The sequence below is a fragment of the Homarus americanus genome, unplaced genomic scaffold, assembly GCF_018991925.1.
Source record: "Homarus americanus isolate GMGI-L3 unplaced genomic scaffold, GMGI_Hamer_2.0 scaffold57980, whole genome shotgun sequence".
In the NCBI taxonomy this organism is placed as follows: Eukaryota; Metazoa; Arthropoda; class Malacostraca; order Decapoda; family Nephropidae; genus Homarus; species Homarus americanus.
This window is the reverse complement of record NW_024716703.1, coordinates 25,311,758-25,325,349: the sequence shown is the minus strand read 5'-3', so window position 1 is coordinate 25,325,349 and position 13,592 is coordinate 25,311,758. Positions and strand designations below refer to the sequence as shown.

Below are 13,592 nucleotides of genomic sequence, written 5' to 3'. Positions count from 1 at the left end.
CATTTCCACCGGAAATCTCGTGTTTTTTTTAGATGACCTCCCCCCCACCCAACAATCATACCAGAAAAAGAGGGATTTATTTTTTAGAATAAATTACATTAATTATATTACCAACCAACCAAGAAAACCTAACCCGTTGTTCATGCCCCAGACGTTTAAAGAGCAAAGACAGAGGCCTGGAGCAATGCGTGAGCAGGGGGTCAGACCACCTCCACCATAAGTAAACCGGTCCGACTAATTACCCAAATGTACCCAAATGTAGCCGCAATGAAGTCAAATAATGGTCCTACATGAATAAATCGGACTGCTAATCACTTCTCGACTAGTATTTGGTGTCACAAAGTCACAAAAAATTGGAAAACTTACTTTAATCTGAGTTAGTAGATCGCGTGCATGTACTGAGGGAGCGAGTAATTACCCAAATGTAGCCACAATAAAGTCAAATGATGGTCGTACAAGCGTAAATCGGGCTGTGAATCACTTCCCGATTATTATTTGGTGTCATAAAGTCACAAAAAATTGGTAAACTTAATTCAATCTGAGTTGTGTTGTGTTAGGTTAGGTTAGGTACATGCACTCGATCTATTAACTCAGATTAAATTAAGTTTACCAATATTTTGTGACTTCGTGACACCAAATACTAGTCGAGGTTAGGTTAGGTTAGGTTAGATACATGCACTCGATCTATTAACTCAGATTAAATTAAGTTTACCAATTTTTTGTGACTTCGTGACACCAAATACCAGTCGAGAAGTGATTGTCAGTCCGATTTATTCATCTAGGACCATTATTTGACTTCACTGCGGCTACATTTGGGTAATTAGTCGGACCCTAAGTAAACAAATCTCGGCGACACTTGTGACTGAGCGAAAGTAGTAATCTTGAAAAATGAATACCTCGGTTATCCTTAATTTCCGGTAGAAATATCACAGAATAAAAATGTCTTAGAATTGTGTAAACATTATGAGATACATATTTTTAATACGGAAATAAAGACCGGTGTGATACTATAAATTCGCCTTAGGCAAGTTGTTCAACACATAAATTAACACGATAATGCATAGAACCTGGTGGTAGTGTTATCAACCTTTCTCTTTATATGACATGAGTAAATTATACCATAACCTTAGACACCCTTATATCCTCAAGACATAGCAAGTTGTGGGTAAATGAAATAAAGTTTGGCAAAATGTAACACGATGTATTTAAGTCCACGCTGCATGGTTCACCTTATAACAACAGTCATCTATCATACTACCATTTTGAAAACGAAATATTTATGTAGCCTTACCTGACATGTAGCCACGTCAGGAATTACCTCATCCTCATCCTCGAGAGATATAACATCGTCTTGGTCAGTCATGTTGGCTGTGGTGAGACTCAAGGACAGGGTTGCCAACTCGGATGTTCAAATGTCGCTAGAAAAAACCAAAAGCTCTAGATCTAGCTACAAAGTCGCTAAGTTGGCAACTCTGCTCAAGGAGGCCGCTGGGCTAAACTCTACTCACTCGACTGTGCTAAATCATTTGATCAGTATTAATAAATATTATATATACTGTACAGTCACTTATACTAAATTATATTATGCTACTATCTTATATTATTTTCTGATGAGTATACCGCCCTCTGGTAGTAATTAATGAACTGTAAATAAAGTTTAAATCAGTTTAACGATATAGTTTTATTATATTCCAGTCATATAATTCGCAATAATATTTATTCAGTTGATTAATTACACTCAAAGGACAACGAACTCTTCAGAAGACATGCGGTCATCACACTGTACGACCAAGACATTATTATTTAGTTACCAAGCTAACTTGATTTGCTGTATTGCGACATTTCACTCAATAAATCAACAGGTTCATGAGACAAAAAAACAGCCTAGAATCTTTCAGTAAACATTTTTTATTTCTATTTGTCAGTTTTACCAGTTGCCAGCTTACTTTACTAGCTAGTCGGTCTGATTTAATCAATACAACTGTGGAAGAGAAGTAAAAATACTTAAGTTAGTCCGACAAGTTCTCTTTACTGGTATTTATCAAAGAACATGTTAAGCTTTATATTAATGGAGGAACTACTTTATCATGACTATCAACATACTTTATCCTCTTCGTTAGTCGTCGGTTCTCTAGCTGATCTGGAAGTCCATCATTTATTGTATTTAATTTTTTTACACGTTCTGGAGTATTGGATATGTACCAGTGCTGTTTAAGTCTGGTCTTGTTTGTGCTCACACTCTGTGCCGTCGTAACATTCTCTGACAAGTTATTACAAGAATTAATAACTATTATTCCAACTTACCCCCGATTATTTTCTGTACCTGTGGCTTCTTAAATTTAAGGCTAAGCCATCTATAAAGGAGGGCATCCCTTAGCTCCAGATATGAACTGAAATGAATAATGTCCTTTGAGGTGATGATAAACTTCTATTCAATCACCCTTTACCCCTTGCTTGTCTATACTATAAGCTGTGCAACTTAATGTATTCTAATATATCTTATATATGTTATCAATCACCTAGCAGTATCCAGCACGTCTTGGCTACCTCTAGTTATGATGGCCATTACTTAAGATAGGTGAATTGGGTAACCAGTTATAATAAAAGAAAACGGAATCTACTTACACTAAATTTAACCTAAATGGAAAATATTCGAATCAAACGCGAAGTAATCTAACCTTAGTTTGTCCATTTATACTTGAAACCGAACGTTCCAGTTAGGCACCAGATAGCTATGATGCCTAATGAAATACACAAAGAAATGAAAATCGATTTCAACCTGGATGATAAATGACTTCTAGAAAATAAATCTATACACATGTTCAATACTTCTCCTGACAGCGGGTATTTGAGATCAATATCCCATAAACTATGAAAGTCTCTATACATAGGTTCAAAATGTAGCTACACCTTACCAACTTATATCCACTAATGATGTCCCTGGAAATCAAAACTTAATCATTTCAAGAGAGAAGCATCGCACTTTATACGCCATACTGACCATCATGTTTGTGCCGTTAATGTTGTTGTTATAAAGGTTTAACATATTTAACAGCAAAGACCTTTGAGCACAGAACACAAAGCCAGTTTCTATCCCACAAAACTAAACTAAACTTAGAAGAGACACACTTTCTTGTTATATTTGTCATAGTAGACATTAGTCACTTGCATCCGTTGTTACAATCGTAGTTATAAGAAAACCTCGAGATTGGAGCGCCTGAACTTGCCTAGCTTATACTACAGACGGGCAAGGGGGGACCTAGTTGAGGTTTATAAGCATCTCAGGGGGCACTACTCAGTTGAGTGTCCTTACTTGGAGCTGGCGGACGCTCGCCCCACAAGGGGTCACAGCTCAAGATTGAAGAAGCCGCAAGTCCGGAAAACCGTGAGGGCAAACTTTTTCGGAGTGAGGGTTGTAAACTCTTGGAACAATCTACCAGAAAGTGTTGTGACGGCACCGAGTGTGAGCTCTTTCAAGAGAAGACTTGACCAACACTGGAGCGGGTTCAGGTACATTCAGGAGCCGGTGCATGCCCAGTATTTGCCAACAGTGCGTGACAGAGACGTGACCGATCGCCCGGGCGGCTAGCGAGCCGACCTTTTGGTGAAGAATATAAAGGAAAAGAGTCGTGACCGATCGCCCAAGCGGCTAACAAGCCGATCAGTGGCGAAGAGGATAAAAGTAAAAGTAAAAGTTAACGTTTTAATCCTCAGAAATATTATTAAAGCTAAATTTATGTAGTGATGTTTTTCCTGCTGTCCTGTGTACATTATTAAAATATCATCTGCTTTTTAATGTTGTATACTTGAAGGAGAAATTTGATATTAATAAAGGAATGATGTAACTGTAAAAATACATTACAGTATATTATATAATCACCATAAAGTAACCTTGAGAAAAGTCTATGTCCGCCTCATAATCGACGTCACCTAAAAAATCATATTTATAGGCATTACACAAACGACGTCATTGCCCTGAAATTAGATAGAAAATGGAGGTACTACCGCCTGGAACCATAATGTGTTGTCTAATGGTTGCTGATCTGGTTTTTCCGCCACAATTGCAGGGTCTCAATTGTTTCTCTTACTATTGGCAACATAACATACATATATTGTTTCTCACTATAGATCGGTTTTATTTTTTTCCATTTGTATTTATTTATGAATCAACTGTGTCCGGGTGGGCTAATTCCCATTTAAAAAAAAGACAGGCAGATATATAGACACAAAGAGATAAGAATGTGGAGAAAAGAGAGAAGAAAGAACAATGAATAAAGTGAGAGAGAAAGAGAGAGAGAGAGATTAGCTCCCCCCCCTCCCGCCATTGTCTTATCTCTCACCAGGGACTTCCCCGTTCCTCGTTTATCTATTTCTTTATTTACTTTTTCCCAGGCGGCACTATGAAGCGGATATATCAACCCAGCTGCTGGTGAGAGGGAGTGTAATAATAATAATAATAATAATAACTGACGGTTTATTGAAAAAGTTCTGCAGCCCGAAGGCTGAAAATATACATTGGACATAAATGACTTATTACATACATTGGTGGTTTAACAAAAGCCTTCATTAGAGAAAGGTAAAGGAACATACAGTGAACATATAGATTATTGTAGGTGTTGAACAGCAAAAACGTAGTGTAGTAACTCCCTCCCAGATGGTGTTAGGAGGGACCTCACGTGGTGTAGTAGTTCCCTCACAGATGGTGTTGAGGGGCCTCACGTGGTGTAGTAATTCCCTCACAGATGGTGTTATGAGGGGCCTCACGTGGTGTAGTAATTCCCTCACAGATGGTGTTATGAGGGGCCTCACGTGGTGTAGTAATTCCCTCACAGATGGTGTTATGAGGGGCCTCACGTGGTGTAGTAATTCCCTCACAGATGGTGTTATGAGGGGCCTCACGTGGTGTAGTAACTCCTTCACATATGGTGTTATGAGGGGCCTCACGTGGTGTAGTAATTCCCTCACAGATGGTGTTATATGAGTGAGGTGTGGTTCCAGGCCTTCCTATCGTAAACGGATTAACATATCGTTGGTTGTTGGGTCTCACGGGCCGTTATCACTGGGTACCTGGGACCTCACTGTGTGAAGGTTAACTTGGGTACTACTGTTACTGTTGAGTTGTTCTCACTGACTTAAGCACTGTTCACCACTGTTCACCTCTGTTTAACACTGGTTCCATTCCTTTCCTAAATGAAATAGTAACTTCTGGCGAGAACATGTTGATATTCCGGTGGGGAGGAGGGTTCAGGGGAGGGGGTTGGTATGGGCCATCATAACAGTTGACCTGGCTGCTCCGAGAGGAGCGCCAGGTACGTCTTGACCCTTCGGTGGTCAAGGGTGTGTGTGTGTGTGTGTGTGTGTGTGTGTGTGTGTGTGTGTGTGTTGTGGGATATTACCTCAAAATTAGAAGACAAGAGAGAATATAGGAGTAGTATAATCTTCGTCCACAATACAGTACTACTATTTAAAGATTCATATCAGTGACTCGGAAAGAACGACACAGAACAGATAGATACGATCACTAATTAAAATCATATGCATTAACCAAGGCTACAGATGGTATCAGTCTACATATAACTCTAAATAAATGTAACTTAACCTAACCTAGCCTTGCCTAATTTTAGAATTTAGAATTTGCCAAGCGAGGGGGCTAGTTTATTGGGCACCCCCTTATATCCTGTGCACGGTGAAGCCAGAAGTGTTTACAGCGCCCATCTGGGAAGCATGCGTAGTTCATGCTTGCCTTTATGACTCATGCATTAAGGGCGTAAACCTGAAGGGTCATGGGTTTTGTCAGCAACTTACATAAAGTGACAGTGATGAGTGTGTGCGGGGAAAATTTCCGGTACAATTCCTCTGTTTATGTCAAAGTGTGGCAGTTTCCTAGTGCCAGGCCTGTCTCTAGGAGGAGGGATATTTGGTCAGGGAGGGACGAGGTGTTGGTAACGGCTGGGGACCTGTAGGAGGAGGTCATAGGGCAAGTGAGGATGAAGTGAGCCTAATGTAATGTATCGTTACCTAACCTAACCTAACCTAACATAACCCTGCCTAGCCTATCCAAACCTAAACTAATCTAACCAAACGTAATCTTTTCTAGCCTAACGTAATGTATCGTAACCTAACCTAACCTAACCTAACCTAACCTAACCTAACCTAACCTAACCAACAACTTCCTGCACTTTTATGCTCACTACAATATATCCCAATTAATATAATTTACTTAGAAACAACAGCACAAGTAGAGTTATTTTGTAATTATTTTGTGTGTGTGAATATAAAAGTGGTGTGTTAGTTCAAATCTGCTGAGTAATGATGATTTATGGGTGAATACAACTTGCTGTAGGTAAATATTGGTCGTGAGGTATTTGGCAGAGTGGAAAGGTTCCCTGATATTACTGTTGTTCTAGGAAACTATGTACTCCCACCTTAGTGTTATAATATTATTACTCCACGTCAACAACTAAGGTTTTTAAGTGCGTTTACAAGGTTAGTAATACATTAGTCCAATAACGATACAAAATATGAAATAACTCTGTTTACGTCGTCAGCTACCAAACAGGGAGGTATTGCCGCCTGGGAAGATAGTGGAAGCATTATGTGTTGTCTAATGGTAGACCCTGCTGCCATATGGCATCACGAAAATTTTGACAACTTTACTGAATAATAATAATAATAATAATAATAATAATAATAATAATAATAATAATAATAATAATAATAATAATAATAATTAACCTACTCAAAACACCACCATCAGTGAGGCTATTTCATTACGATACTTTTGTTACATACGAACTACACTCAGAAAAAACAAAAAAAAAATGCAAAAAAAATATTCCTTTCATATCATAATCTCTACACGACAATCTTCTACACAATGAGCTGCTGCTGCATTCTCTTCCGTGTACGTTTAAAGACAAGGAAGTGTCAAATTTTTCCTAAACTATAAGAAATGTCTGGGATGAAAAAAGTGAATGGATGAAATTCGATCCTAGTCAGTGTATGGTCTTGCGATAGAGACGTCGACCAAATCCTTCCCAACACTTGTATATAATGATGGGTGGTGGTGCAGTGTTTGTGGCCCTGAGCTTCTTACACAACTTCTCTTATATGTACGTGTGTGTGTGAGAGAGAGAGAGGAACCGTTAAATAGTGTACTGTACCTTTATGGGTTGACGCCTCAGTAATAATTTAAAAGCTGTCTTCCTCAGTCTAACGATCAGTACTTCGGGGTATTTGTACTTGCTTCAATGAGTGTTTTTATACCTAGGTTTTCTCTCTTCTCCCCCATTTTTCTCTCTTCTTACTTCTCCCATCCTTCCCCTTCTCTCTTTCTTCCTCTTTCCCCCTTATTTACTTCTTTTCCCCTCCTTCCTTCTCTATCTTCTTTTCTCCTCCTTTCCCCTCTCTCCCTCTTCCTCCTCCCCCCCCTGCCCAGTCCTCCTTCCTCCTGCCACATATACTACGTCAGGTGTAAATGGCGCTCTAGAAACTAGCCCCTGGACCTCTGTGGGGTTAAATCAGAACTGGTGCCACGGATGGTTGTCACGGATGGTTGTCACGGATGGTTATCACGGAAGGTTGTCACGGATGGTTGTCACGGAAGGTTGTCACGGATGGTTGTCACGGATGGTTGTCACGGAAGGTTGTCACGGATGGTTGTCACGGATGGTTGTCCCGGAAGGTTGTCACGGATGGTTGTCCCGGAAGGTTGTCACGGATGGTTGTCACGGATGGTTGTCACGGATGGTTGTCCCGGAAGGGTGTCACGGATGGTTGTCACGGATGGTCTATTATGAGTTACATACATTAATAAAATAGTCTGTATACTATTACAAACATACATACACGACAGGTGGCCCCAAACGGTACAGGTAGACCTGGTGATGATTAACCAAACATTTGTCAAATTAAAGAAAAACCTTACCCTCACCCTGGTTGCATCCCATCTCCACTTTCTCAATCTCCTGTTAAATATGGCTCATACAGGATAAGAACAGCAGCGTTGAGAAGGAATAAAATGTGAACACACACACACACACACACACACACACACACACACACACACACACATACACTGATAGATATAAGAATAGCACCATCCCATCTATTGTTAAAATAATAAACAACTCCTGATTTATGTACTGTACAGCCCTGTAAATGTATTCAAGGCATATACCTTATGTCTAAATCACAAGTACATAGTCTGTATATTTTCAGCCACCGGCTGCAACTCTATTAATGAACCGTTTATTATTATTAATTTCTTATTACACAACCTCTACCACGAATACTTGACCCCAAACTCTTGTAACGTTGTTATGAGAATTCCCAAACACGTATATTTGTTCTGGCTGGTGTGTAACCTAACCAACACGTGTGAGGGTAACCAGAGAGGCGGTGTAGTGACGAAGGAAACATCTACGGGGTGAACACAACACACAGTCACTCGGTTTTCACCTCTTTCTCAGAATCTGACGTGAAAGTTAAAAAAAAAATGGTATACTCATAAGACTTAGCGGTTTACCTTCACCTCACTGAATATAATCTTTGTTCCCGCGACCTTTGAAAAGTTAATAAACACCAAAGCTTCCCAGAGGTGATACTCAAGAGTTTCATCTGATCTTCTTTATACACAAAAGATCTTCAGTGATGACCTTTAAGGAAATTAATAAACAAAATTCCAAATATTAAATCGAAACACAAACTTGTTATAAATCCGACATACAAATATACAGACTAACTAAACATTTATATAGTAACAGCTTGTATAAAACATTTCGCCGAACACTGACATGTAATGATAAATTTGTCCAACTCTCACAAATTACTCGTAAATCATTTTCATTATCATCGCTAATCCCCCAAAAATAAATAAAATACTCACAAGAATGTTATAATATGAAGATTACCATGAAGTACAATAGTAATCACCCGTGTGAAGTAAGTCCCACTTGATAGCGAAAGATAAATTGAGAACACGATTTTTTTTTTGTCCTAAGTGTCTGGGAAAGAATATTAATGGAACCACTACCGTATCTCCCTCTTCTTATTTATCACTTAATTTTTAGCTCGAATTTGTAGTTATTCTTTATCATTCTTTACACACACACACACACACACACACACACACACACACACACACACACACACACACACCCACACCTATCCTAGTTATAATAATCATCCTGTCATTTTTCTCACTTTAAAAAAATGCTATGTTATGCTCGGCTACGTTAGGTTAGACTAGGATAGGCATGGTTAGGTCTGATGAGGGGTAGGCTATGTTAGGTTAGGCTACTCGAGGTAACTTTTAGTGACGTTATACTAGGGCAAGTTATGTTAGATTAAGTTAACCTAGGTTAAGTTAGTTTAGGTTAAATTGGGTTAAGTTGTTTACCAGTAATCAGATTAGTTTAAGCTAAGTTTTTTTTAGGATAGATTTAGCTAGGTTAGGTTAGGTTAGGTTTGGAGAAGGTTGGGTTAAGTATTGTTATGTTATGGTTAAGTCTTGGGAACGTTGTATGAGGTTTATGAGTCTCGTGGTTACATAATCCCGACTAAGTAAGCGCAGAAGGCGGGGATTTACTCCCAGAGTTTTAATCGCCCTCTTCCGCTGACGGGTGTCGTCCTGTTTCCACCAGTTTAAAAAAAATTCGTCATATCTCCTCGTCAAGCACTGTAGTTAGGTGTCCTTCGTGACTCGCTGACACCAATTGTAGGAGCATCGAGGCTACCATTATCCATGAACAACTACGCTGGACTGGCCATGTTACCCGCATGGACTGCCAAAGCAGCTACTTTACAGTCACCTAACGAATAGTAAACGTAACGCCGGCGGACAGCGGTAAAGGTATAAGGATAGTATTAAGACAAACCTGAAAAAGTGCCAAATGGACCCCCTCACCTGGGAGACGATTACTCCACACCGTAACACTTGGAGGAGCATCACACGAGAAGGTGTCAATACTTTCGAGTTAGCCCGACTGCATACCAAGGCAGACAAGCGCCAGCGTCGGAAAGACGCTGCCGCCGCCCCTCCCTCACTAGATGTAGCCCTCCACACGTGTAACATCTGTGATCGACCCTGCCGGTCCCGTATCGGCCTCTCGAGTCACCTCAGAGCTCACCAACGAAGGTGACATCCTTAATAACTCATATAATTGTATCATAGCTGGATGATCGTCATACTCGATTCCAAGTGATAGCAAAGTAGTAAAGTAGGTCCTTGATTCAGGAGGCGGTGCATCATAGAAGGAAAACTTTGGTTAGAGTGAAGAGAGAGAGAAAAGAGTTATACATTTACAAATTAATTCATTCAGTTCATTAATGCAAGTTGGCTGTGTGGTGTGTTCCCGCGACCTTGCCCATGACTCATACAACAGAGGGCCCATGACTCATACAACAGAGGGCCCATGACTCATACAACAGAGGGCCCATGACTCATACAACAGAGGGCCCATGACTCATACAACAGAGAGCCCATGACTCATACAACAGAGGACCCATGACTCATACATGACTCATATTCACCATGAATAATTAGTTAAATACGTTAACCTGTTTAAACAAACCCAGTTTAACTTATTGTAAGCTAAACCAACCTAATGGAACAGACTCTTGACTGTTAGTTGTCAGTTTAGGTTCTGCCTCGTCTGACCTGACTGGTGGATGTTTTCTTCTTTCCAGAGTGAGGGATATAATGTTATATTTTTAAGGTGGATTAAAGCAGCCAATGTTTGATGTTTTAATTAGCTTTGTTTTAATAATTACTAGTTGACGATAGCTTGTTATGTAAAGTTATATTGCGGTTACTAAATTTTGTAGCGTATTACCTAAAGTTTACATCCTGAGTTACCCGAGTTATCTTCAATTAATAATCTCTGTCTCCTTAAGGTAATTGTCCATGTTTACCTTATCCCTCCAGGTGAGCGGTTCAAGTATTAAAGGTAACACAGGTCGCTTACAACACCATGACAAACAGTGGATTCGATTTGGGATGTATCATTCAATTACAGCGGCGGGAAAAGACACGACATAACACACTGAGAGGAAAAAGAAAGTTTACAGGTGTACGCTCAGGTATTTCCACAATTAGGATATAAAAAGGTTATGTGTGAGTTCAGTAATTAAAGGTGAATGTGAGTTAAACTGGTAATATGTCATGGAAGAAGGAACAGTACAGGTGAATGTTGGGAATTTAATGAGAAACTTGCACTTGTTTTGTCGTAAACTTTGTACACACACACACAGACACACAGACACACACAGACACACACACACACACACACACACACACACACACACACACACTGGATATAAGTTCAAGAATATTATACAGAAGCGTCAAGGACTTATTTACCACGTTTTTAAGTTCAGTACTTATGAGTTCGAGTGGTGGTGGTGGTAGTAACAGTGGTGGTGGTCATGGTGGTTGCGACACCCGAGGGAACTTGTGGGAAAAAATGTTTCCCCGCAGGCCACAAGTCAGGCAGGCCGGAGAGATGTCACGACGCCTGACCATTGACCCGCTGTAACTCGTGTTCTTATGGACTTTCTTCTGAACCACTAGAGTACAATGACCAACCCCTGAGAGCACAGGGAATAAACCTGGTGAATTACTACCACAACAACAACAACAACAATACTACTACTACTACTACTACTACTACTACTACTACTACTACTAATAATAATAATAATAATCACCTTCCCTCCACCACACAACACACTCAACCCTTTATACTGTACAGGTGAGAACTGTCAACACACTCAAGTTCCACGCACTCTACCCTCACTCCCGAGATAACACACTCTTATTAACCCCTCTTTAAGATCCAGTGGTTAGTTGTGGTATATATAATCCTCTTTTGTCGGTATTGAAATCTTTAAACCGAGAATCATTTAAGGAATTTATATAACTTTAATAAACTTTTAGGATCATAATTACTGATTAGATTAAGTTAAAGTTTGTTGTGTTAGTGAGACAAGACGATCTATTGTTTGTCTGAGTGAACGTTGATATGGTTATTACTGGGTCCAACAGCTGTAAATAACCGCATAATAACTTAATAAGGTAAGTAATTACATTAAACAATCAACAATTATAACCACGAGACTATAATTTTCTGTGTACGACCTAACAATCTGATTCACCAAACAGAAGAGTTTAGGTACTTCAAGATTCCCACCACCCTCCACCCCCCCCCAGCTTAACTCACCGGAATTCCAACCACCTTATAATACCTGGGGGGAGGGGGGGGGGGGTGGAATCTTCAGGTTAAGCAATTAGGTGATGAGCGAATTTTCAGGTGACCCCGTCAATTTTTTCCTTTTTTTAATTGCTGGTGTGACGGACTAAAGAGCAACACACACACACACACACACACACACACACACAGACACACAAATATACGACTAGAGACACGATGTAAACAAACCGGAGGCCACACAAGCCAAGTTACACCGCGATGCTGTCGGAGGGACGAAGAGAGAGAGAGAAAGAGAGACAGGTTACCGTCCTCTTACTGAACCAGATACTGTGAGGATATAAGAACCGTTCCGTATCGCTCAATGGGGACGTCTAAGGGATGCTGGTGGGAATCCCGAAGTAGTTAAGGGGAATCCCGATGGAATCCTCAAGAAGGGGGTGGTGAAGAAGGGTCGATCATCGGCCTCAAGGTATGTTAGGGAGTCAACGTCCTGCAGATGATGTTTACCGAGTGTGTGGTAAGAAGTGTCTCATGTGACCTGGCGAGGCTTCAGGCAGAGAAAGGCTCACATGTATGTTAATGGCGGCAACAAGAACATGTAATAGGAAATATTTTTAAATGTTGTAGTGAATTTTTTCCTTTTGAATATCGTTCGTCCAGAAATAATGGCCGCCACTTAAGAAAAATAATCCCAGAACTGCCGCTATAAAGGGTAACACCACTTAAAATAGTTCACTTCACAGAATAATCCAAGGCTTTGTTTTTAATTCTAAGTATATTACCTAAAAGTCAAGTTTAACCCCGTGTTTTTTTTTCTTTCAACAGATCGCTTTAAAAACATATGGACCCAATTAATCGTCTGCACACTTGGGTCTACACAGTGACGTAATCATAGGAGCAGAGATATTAAGATGGTGTTACCTGTAGCAGCTGCAGGGGGGGGGGGGCTTACCTGTCTCGTGGTCACCTGTGGGTTAGCCTAGGTTGGTTTAGGTTAGGTTAGGTATTTATCATATTTGTATTATTGATTTGATTACTTTTATTAATATCATTATTAGTATTGTCATCATAAGTATCATTATTATCATTACTATTACTATCACACTATCATTAACCTTATCGGTGTTATCTAGAATTAACGATAACAGTCAGCTTTGAGAACGAGGTAAAATCCCGGGCAACGACAGAAAAAAAAACCCTACTATATTTTCCTTCTTCTGCCTTGTCCTTGATGCTGTTCTTATTCAGTCTCACGGTCAAACGAGTAATGAACAGACGCAGATTCACCACACACAAACACATGAAGGCCAAGAGGTGTGTGCAGGTAAATCCCCCAACATTCATTAAAGACAACTTAGTTCCGGAATAATCAGAGATACA

General features: G+C 39.9%; 1 protein-coding gene across 1 annotated transcript in view; it reads right to left on the bottom strand.

The window, feature by feature from the left end:
- LOC121858367 (tyrosyl-DNA phosphodiesterase 2-like) overlaps positions 1-13,592 on the bottom strand; it is a 70,793-nt gene that overhangs the window by 17,946 nt on the left and 39,255 nt on the right. The window contains exon 2 of the mRNA XM_042354808.1: positions 1,292-1,418. Coding sequence (XP_042210742.1) covers positions 1,292-1,363 — 72 coding nt within the window. The 5' untranslated portion in view covers positions 1,364-1,418. The remainder of the gene's footprint in view (positions 1-1,291; positions 1,419-13,592) is intronic.